We start from the raw sequence: 9843 nt of genomic DNA, 5'->3' as shown, positions 1-9843 counted from the left end.
TAAATTTATTATAAATAAATAAATAAATAAATAAAATTACACACGCCTGACATTATATTAAGTATTGGACAGCACTGGTCTAGATAAAGGCAAGCCTTAAAGACCAACTTGAGTTTTGGCTATTACGCAGTAGGATTTAAAGTGCCACTGAAATCTCAAAATGTCCACATAAATTTTTTTTAAGTAAAAGGAAGTATTGTAGCATTTGGAACTATAAAAATAAAACTGCCCTCTGGAGTTAAATTTTTAAACTCATTCAATAAATCAAAGGAGAAATGAAGTCGCCAAGAAAAAAAAATGGTTTCCAGGCCTATAAGACTTGACTAGTTTACAAAGGCTTTACAAATGTATAACACACATCAACCAAGTTCCTAGCTTTGGGTGCATGGCAAACCGTTTATAAACAGTCCTAATTAACAACCAACTTTTGTATTTATTCCTTCTTTTGACAGTCACAGGTTTACAGATCTACACAACATCTCATTTTCTACAAATCAGGAAAATTTCTAATGAATACCAGAGAATCATAGACAATGCTAGAACATTATGTAAGTTAACAGTTCTGTTTTTTTGGAGAGAGATTCTCAAAGACTGTCCCCTATCACTCATCCTCCAACAATGTCCTATAACAGAAAAATAAGTCAGAAGGATTATTTTGCCTAACATTTGCAATTCTGGGAAGTCTTATCTAGCACTCTGACTAGCATCTGGCTCCCGCCAACCGCCCATCCATAATTTAGGGAATGTCACCACCATCTAACCAGTTGCCCAAGCCAGAAATGTGATAGTCATACTAAATTTCTACTTCAACTTCACCCCATTCAAAGACCTTTTCAAATTCCACCTTAATTTGTTTTGAAATTTTCTTAATATTTCACCCCAACCCAACCCTCCACCTAAGGCCCACACAGCTAAATATGGCAGAATTAGGATTAAACTAAATTTGTCTCTATATGGACTCTCTCTCTCTGGGTCATCTGATTCACCTCTGTGGTTTTAACTCCCAAATTGTATCTCCAGCTCAGATTTTTCTCAAAATACCTCAGAACTGGAAATCCAATCACCTACTAGAAACATCCACCTGAATACTGGGATGGGTGAATATTCCATCCCAATCTCAAAGTATCCAAATATTCAGTTTATCATGTTTCCCATCCAATTTGTTACTTATCACCTGTTCTCCAAATGTTGGGATGGTTAGAGTTCCTACATTAGAAAACTGGACATCAATTTCTCTATCAATATCCAATTAATCAAGTCCTTCCCATTTTATCTCTATTTTTCAAATCCTTTCTCCATTTTTCATCCCAACAAATCCTCACCTGATCTCCCTTTAACAACCCACATCCAAACTTCAGAATGTGACCTACAAAGCTTTCCATGAACTGATCATTACCTACCTTTCCTTTCTCTATTTATTGTCTTGTACCGAGTAATTCAACCATAAGAAATTGCTTGTAGTTTATACATGCACTAGGTTGTTTCTCATCGATCTTTTTTCATGTGCTCTCTATGCCCAGACAGACTTCTTTCCAATTTTAAGGAGCATGTGCAGGTCTCCAACGTCTACCCATGGAAGAAACGGTAAATCTAAATACTCAGGTTCTACTGGCATTAAAGTCCAAGAATCAACAAAATGAGTCTATCCTGCTGCCCCTGGTAGAGGTTCTTGGGTACAGAAATCTACCACCAGGATGTATTCCTAGTCATAAAGTTTCTCCAGTGGGGCTTAAAGGCAGTAGCTAGTTATGCTCACTAGACCAGTAGAATGAGCATTATGGACATTCAGTTTCTTTAAAGCACAACTTCTGGTTTCTAATTTTCAGTTAAGTACCTGTTCTTGAGCATCCTTTCCAAAAGAGTGGCTGCCAAAATTCTGCTTGATTTAGCATCTTTTGTTGAGTCATCTGGAAGAAGTGACTTGCCGAGATAAGTCTAGGAAAAAAGGGCAAAGAAGCCATGTAGATGACCTGCAGTAATGTAATGTCACTAGGAGCAGGGAATGAGAATTGCAAGGTCAATCTTATTAAAGGAAATGTTCTGGGCACATGATATATCAAGACACTGTTCACTTGGAAATCACAACTTGTCATCCACACAAGGAAAATATAACAAAGTGCAATATCAGGCTTCTATATTCACAAGATATTCAGGTTTCTACCGACCAATGAGCATGAAAATGGATTTTATAATAACTCAGGTTTCAACACATTGATTTTTATGAGCTCATCACAAGAACAGAAGCTTCCCTGAGAGCTCACAGGAAAAGAGACTTACCATTGTACCTATACTAATTAAGAAGTGGCTGATAAATTTTACCTCATCTGCCCTGATGTCTTCTCAATCTATTAAGATGCATAAGCAACCTCTCTAATCTCCCAGAATTCTTTTTTAATTAATTAATTTATTTATTTTTGGGTCTTCGTTGCTGCCCGCGGGCTTTCTCTAATTGCAGCGAGTGAGGACTACTCTTTGTTGCAGTGCGCGGGCTTCTCATTGTGGTGGCTTCTCTTGGTGCGGAGCAGGGCTCTAGGCACGCGTGCTTCAGTAGTTGAGGCACACGGGCTCTAGAGCGCAGGCTCAGGAGTTGTGGCACATGGGCTTAGTTGCTCCGCGGCATGTGGGATCTTCCTGGACCAGGGCTTGAACCCATGTCTTCTGCATTAGCAGGCAGATTCTTAACCACTGTGCCATCAGGGAAACCCTAATCTCCCAGAATTTATTCTGCTTTCTTCTCTCACTATATTTTCCACACTATCATTTAACTTAGCTGCCCTAGGTTCTCTAAATTGTGACCATCTTGAAGACTGTGCCATGTCTTTTTCATCTTTGCATCCCTAATGTGTAACAGTGTCTGACATTTGTTAGCAACCAATAAAAGTCTACCAACTAAGTCAAGTCTTCTTTTTAGTTGATTAAACCATCGAAAAATCGAAACCAATGCTACTCAAAGTAGCTAGCCCACAAACTATTTTTTTATGATAAGGAGTTTGAGCTAGAATGTGTAAAAGAATGGCTTCCTTTGAGAAAGTCTTGCTATGAAAAAATGTCTAGCTGGGATTTCCCTGGTGGCACAGTGGTTAAGAAGCCACCTGCCAATGCAGGGGACATAGGTTCAATCCCTGGCCCGGAAAGATCCCACATGCCATGGAGCAACAAAGCCCATGCGCCACAACTACTGAGCCTGTGCTCTAGGGCCCAGGACCCACAAATACTGAAGCCCACGTGCCCTAGAGCCTGCGCACTGCAACTACTGAGCCCACGCACCACAACTACTGAAGCATGCACACTCTAGGGCCCATGTGCTGCAACTACTGAGCCCACGTGCTGCAATTACTGAAGCCCACCTGCCTAGAGCCCATGCTCCGCAACAAGAGAAGCCACTGCAATGAAAAGCCTGTGCACCGCTACAAAGAGTAGCCCCCGCTTGCCACAACTAGAAAAAGCCTACGTGCGACAACAAAGACCCAATGCAGCCAAAAAAAAAAAAGTCTAGCTAAACTAAGTAGTGCTTTAGTGATACATCTGATTTACATTCTTGCCCCACTTTAAGCCAAACACTTGAAAGTTAGACAAAGACATTTTCATAAAGAAAAGATGCTGAGGAATGGATGGCTAAAATTAACTTCAGGGTCTTCATCCATTTTTATAATCATACATATATTTACAGATACCAAAAAAGATTAAAAATAAAGGCATCTATTTTCACTGGTAAAAAAAATAAAATAAAATAAAGACACAGGGCACTTAAAAAAATTTTTTTAAAGCCAAGACGCATTTAAAAAAAAAAAACCTAATAAATTTTTAATTAGAATTTTTTCCTTTTTTTAAACAGGACAAGTAACAGATTACATCAAACTTCAGAACTTCTCAAATATCTAGTTATTATACACATTCCCATCTGTCTTGCAGGGAGGGATCTTGGTCGGCTTAACAGTTTCAGGTAAAATAAGCTGCATAAAAGTATATATTACAATAATAAATGTACAATGTTTACATGGAATATGTTTTAGAAGCAAGAAAAAGATGCATCTGCATCAAAAGGCGACCTCTTAAAATGCCACAACTATTTTTTACATTCACTCTTATAACAGGTCACAAGATGGGGTCACTAAGCACAGATAAATCACTGTGATGCACATAAAATACAGAAAGATTAGTTATTTTATATATTATATATATTTTTTCACACTTTAGCATCTGAGACATAAACTGAGAATTTAAAATTTATTCTCTTCAGATAACAAATCATTTTTTATTCTTCATAAACATGGTGCCCACAAAAGCACATAGGTAAGGCACAATAGGGTTTTCTGTTACAGAACAGTGTGCATCATGTTTACTTAACCAGAAAACGTGCATTAACTGTGCAAGTTCATGCTGCAAACCCAACACATATACAATTAAAAAAAAAAAAGAAAACTGAGCTTTAAACAAAATCAAAATTGGTACAATTCCAGCTGTTTCACATATTCATTTGGACTGACAATGACATATCAACAGGTTATTTTTAAAAAGCCAATTGTTACATTACAAGTAAACTTTGCTCTGTAACTATTTTAATCTGAAATCATAAACAGTAATAAGGTAACTTCACTGAAACAAAGTAAATACTGAGGCACAAAGCAACCATCACTCCTGCATTTACTATACTGCAAACTTTCATGACCCAAAATTGCAAATATAATTTCTCAAATACACATTTTGCTGCAACAATGTGCCCTGCTTTAAACTTGACATACAACAGGGAAGCTAACATCTCATTAAATTATAAATAGATTGGGAAAATGACTTAATCCCAATGGTACTATGTCATAGCCCTAGTATTTATAATAAATACAGCTTTTCACAAAATACTTTTCCAATGTCTGCCAATTGCTTTTTTATTGCTCACATAAATTTGAATCCCTTACAACTGGTATCGGAACTTTCACACAATATCATACTCAGACATTTTTATATAAAACCTATAAAAGATATTTTAAACTTTTATCTAATACTTCCAGGTGTTTGGCTGTTTGATCTATATGATAGTACAGCCATATGTATATATGTGTGTGTATATATACACATATACACATACATATATATATACATACACACATATATACAAATACATATATATATACATTAGATTATGAATAAAATAGGAAGCTTATTTTACTGCTTTAATGCAGATATCCTCACAAAACAAGACTACTTTCGCCATCACCAGCATTTATACATATATACAAAAGCCAGTTTAAGTACATGTACATCCACTTATACTTATATGTAACCACTAAACCCAGACTGATTTTCCCATATTCCAGCTATAGCAAATGAATCTCTTACAAGCAATAGAAACCTAAGATTAAATTGGGAAATTAACAGTTTTACCACATTAGCCTGTAAGGAACTATGTAGGTGACTGTATACAAAAATTCACAACATTAGTTTACAGGAAATTACGGAAATACAAGAAGCCTTTTCACCATGCTTTTGTGTGGTTATCCAAACACTTCTTGGTGCAAAATTAACAACCACCACATCTGAAAATGCTTAATAAGGTCAATGTTCCTCATGCAAAACTTTAAGTGCATTGGCTTAACTGAGCTCCAAAAACTGAATGAAACAATTATTCTATCTACTCAGCATTGCTGCTTCACTGCTAAGTCCCTTTGGAACCTTAAGATTTCTGGAACGTTCAAACAGATCTGTACTCAATAAAAATATTACATACAAAAAGCATTTAAAAAGGGAGACGAAGCCAAACAGGAATTTTCCTATTGTAAAGAACAGTCCTAGGAGTGGAAGAAAGTCTTTTCAGGAACCTCCTTGAGAATTGGCTAGGCCAGTCCGAAGACGAAGATGAGACATAGAGTTCATATGTTTATTTGATGGCTTCAAGGGAGTGTTGCAAGTAAGAGCTTGGGGAAAGCGATGGTGATATCTATCTAGTCGTAAATATTTTACTGTAACCAATTTCCCTGTTGTAAGATAAAAATAATATTTTAGATCTGTATGAATGTGCTTAATAGAAAACAAACTGTGGTAAAAGATATATGAACACAAAATAATCTAAAATTATTACTCTAAAAATGCTAACCTAAGATTCTTTAATTTAAAATCTGGTATAGTTTAACAGTAAACCATAATTTATCTTTTCAAAATGTTTGTCATACTCAAATTTCTTACCATCAAACCAAGAGCCATGCAATGCCTTAAAAGCTTTCCCAGCATATTCTGGAGACAGACATTTAACATATACACAACCCTGTGATATTTTTTAAAAAAATAAAAAGGGAAGAAAGAAAATAAATAGTCTTAGTTTAGTAGCAACAAATCCAAAACGTAGAATTCAATAGTAAAAGTTACTTTACCTCACGTGAATTTTTGTCTACTGCAATGTGAACAATGCCATCATTATCACTGCATTTTTCTAAAATTGCTTCTTGAATTGCCAAATGCCACTGATCCCCTATTTCCCTAAAAAATTAACGAAAACAAAAATCAACAGCCATCATCAAAAAGTCTACAAATAATAAATTCTGAAGAGGGTGTGGAGGAAAAGGAACTCTCCTACACTGTTGGTGAGAATGTAAATTGGTACAGTCACTATAGAGAACAGTATGGAGGTTCCTTAAAAACTAAAAATAGAGTTACCACATAAACCTGCAATCCCATTCCTGGGCATATATCAGGAGAAAACCATAATTCAAAAAGATACATGCACCCCAATATTCATCCAATATTCATAGCAGCACTATTAATAGCCAAGACATGGAAGCAACCTAAATGTCCATCGACAGATGAATGGATAAAGATGTTGTATAGATACATAAATGGAATATTACTCAGCCATAAAAAAGAATGAAATAATGCCATTTGCAGCAACATGGATGGACCTAGAGATTATCATACTAAGTGAAGTAAACCAAACAGAGAAAGACAAATATCATATCATATTGCTTATATGTGGAATCTAAAGAAATGATACAAATGAACTTATTTACAAACAGAAAGAGACTCACAGACAAAGAAAACAGTTATGGTTACCAAAGGGGAAAAGGGGGGAGGGATAAATTAGGATTTGGGGATTAATTTACACACACTATATACACTATATACTTATACACATTATCTTATATATATAATGTATACATAAAATAAACATAAAATAGATGTAAAATAGATAAACAACAAGGATCTACTGCATAGCACAGGGAACTACACTCAATATTTTGTAATGACCTATAAGGGAAAACAATCTGAAAAGGAATATATATATATACACACATATATATGTATAACTGGATCACAGTGCTGTATACCTGAAACTAACATGGTATTGTAAATCAACTATACTTCAATAAAAAGAAATTTTTTTAAAGAATGAGCAAAAAAAAACAAAACACAAAAGGTCTGTTGTATAACCTAAATATATAAAACTTTTACTTTTCAATCATACCTCAATACAGCTGGGGGAAAAAAGAAAAAAAATTAACAGCTATATTCCTACTCAGAAGAAGTCTTCTGTTTTTTACAATATATATACCCAACTAAAATGGGGATAGTTTAAAAACCATATAGTTAAAATTAACAGTATATAAATGCTTGTTACTAACAGTAGGTAGATTAAAAAATAATTAGCATTCAGAAGTCCCAGCCCTGCTCTCACTTTCCAGTCTAAGAACGCACATGCTGAGGCACTGAAGGATCTCTACTATAGCAGAATAAATGTGCTATCATTTTTACGTTTAAAATCCTACGTACTTAAAGTCATTTCTCTTTTCTATCTAGACAAATGTTAATAAGCACTTTAATGAGTTACAGTAAACTTGTAAAAGTAAAGTATTATTTTTTAATGACATTTTCAAATTCCTAAACTTAAGGAAAATTCTTAGTATATTCTGAGCTTCTTTTTTTCCAAAATAATAGAAGCGTGAATATAGGACAAACATTTTGTGCCTAAGTCACCTTGTACCTAAGTCACCTAAGTAAGGTGACACAAATCACCTTACTATTACGAAAGAGTTCCCGCTACAGTAACACACATTTGTTTTTCTTGTGAGATATAGATGGTGGGTCCAAGGAAAAGGCTGTTACACTTCAAATTGTAAATCTTCATCTCAGGTAATAAAATACTGGACTGGCAGAGACTTCCTAAACCCTAAGGTATGAGGTAAGATTCCAAATAGAGGGATCACCACACCATTAATTGTTTCTACCTCTGCAAAATGGAGGGAATGCGTGCGTGTGTGCGTGTGTGTGTGTGTGTGTGTGTGTGTACTGACAGTGCTTTGTCGCATTTACAATTTTGCTGTCACTCATTTGGAATCTTACCATATCAACTATTTCTTGAAATAAATGAGCTATCAGATGGGACTTATGGGTATTTTATATGTAATACAATTTCTACTGTCAGCTTTTTTTAAAAAACAAAATTTGACTTGTCCTATCATTGGACAGATAAGTAGTCACCTCTAGGAAGCAAGTTGTAAAGATTATTACAGCTTATATGTGAAGTATTATGGATTCTAAGGCAATAACTTTTGACTGTGCTATTTTCTGGATGCATGTGTTGTTGTAATTACATAGACAGAAAAGTTTCTCAAACAGTAAATGGACAAGTCTTGTAGAGGGGAAGGTATGTACATTTTTGTAGAAAACTTTTTATGAGTAGGATTTGGAAATTTTTAAATAGCAGATATTTCTATCTATATTGCCTACTGAGGCAAAGAACGGTGGCAGACACGACTTATACATCTAATAAAGGGTACTGTTGTCTGTCATCATATCTGTCATTAATTTGACTCAAGCATTTATCTGCTGTGGGGATTCCCAGTGAATGCAGATTTATAAAAGTTTTACAAATCATTATACATCTGTGCCTTTTGGTGAAACCTTTGCTTGAAATTTAACAAAAAAGAAGAAATGAGAAAAACAGAACATTTCGGTAGTTAGAGATTCAGAAGTAGAAGAGTTTTCTATTACAGACAGCATTATAAGAGTATCATGCATTTTTCAGCCAAATATTCCAAATAAAAATTACATGTACCTTTCGTCATAATACTTACATAACTGGATCAAACATATTTCGAATCTTTAGACATGGCGTCAAACTATTTGGTGGTGAATTTCTTCTATCTAAATGAAATGCTATAAAAAACAAATGAGTTTTACTATTTTCCATTGTTCCATTTTGTTGAAAAGTATTCAGCCATTCAGTTTATTCAAAAAATATTCACTGCGTACTTTTATTATGAGCCAGACCCCTGGATCAAGGTGAATAAGACAGACACAGTCATTGTTCTCAAAGACTTTAGTTTAGTGGGGGAGACAGATGAAAAACAGTGTCACCCAAGAAATCATAATTGTGGTAAATCCTAAGAAAGAAGAGTACAGAAAGCTCTCAGTGTAACTGAAGCTAATCTGTGAATATCAAGTAACACTTCAAGGATAAAGTATAATTTATGCTGGGACCTAAAGAATAAATACAATATAAATAGGCAGAGTAAAGAGAGGTGTAAAGGACATCTCAAGCAAAGGTGACAGCTTGTACAAAGCCCAAGGCAAGAAGGAACTTGGTATATTCGAGTAACTAAAAGATAGTCACTGAGACTAGAGTGGGGACAATAGAAAGATAAACCTGAAGAAGGGGATGTTGGATTATGGAGGACCATGTAGGCCACATTAAAGCACTTAGACATTACCATAAAAGCGATGGGAAGCCACTCAAATGTTTTAAGGAGAGGAATAGTATGATAAGATCTCTTAAAATTATAAAATTTTTAAATAGAGTGTTATGTGGAGAATCAATTAGACGGAAGCAAAAGTGAATGCAAGGACACCAGTTAGGAG

The 9843-nt window shown here is 35.1% G+C and overlaps 2 protein-coding genes across 5 annotated transcripts in view; both read right to left on the bottom strand.

The window, feature by feature from the left end:
• The window catches only part of MSRB3 (methionine sulfoxide reductase B3), a 196780-nt gene extending 194848 nt beyond the window's left edge, over window positions 1–1932 (bottom strand). Inside the window, exon 1 of one of the 2 annotated variants that reach the window (XM_022571612.2) lies at window positions 1835–1932. The gene's annotated coding sequence lies outside the window, so the exon portion shown is untranslated. Of the gene's footprint in view, window positions 1–1400; window positions 1516–1834 lie in introns of those variants that run through there. The other variant, XM_089920971.1, reaches the window with a different exon arrangement.
• Window positions 19–9843, bottom strand: part of LEMD3 (LEM domain containing 3) — a 69861-nt gene continuing 60036 nt past the window's right edge. Inside the window, exons 10-13 of one of the 3 annotated variants that reach the window (XM_022571610.3) lie at window positions 9060–9141; window positions 6363–6468; window positions 6178–6256; window positions 4214–5969 (exon numbers count right to left, since the gene is read on the bottom strand). In XM_022571610.3, the coding sequence (XP_022427318.1) occupies window positions 5806–5969; window positions 6178–6256; window positions 6363–6468; window positions 9060–9141 (431 nt within the window). In that variant the 3' untranslated portion in view covers window positions 4214–5805. Of the gene's footprint in view, window positions 1936–4213; window positions 5970–6177; window positions 6257–6362; window positions 6469–9059; window positions 9142–9843 lie in introns of those variants that run through there. The other 2 variants (XM_022571611.3, XM_089920969.1) reach the window with 2 other exon arrangements.

Source organism: Delphinapterus leucas, chromosome 11 (assembly GCF_059928025.1).
Source record: "Delphinapterus leucas isolate spDelLeu-1000000601 "Yukka" chromosome 11, BTC_Dleu_Yukka2, whole genome shotgun sequence".
Lineage (NCBI taxonomy): Eukaryota > Metazoa > Chordata > Mammalia > Artiodactyla > Monodontidae > Delphinapterus > Delphinapterus leucas.
This window is presented reverse-complemented; position numbering and strand designations above follow the sequence as displayed.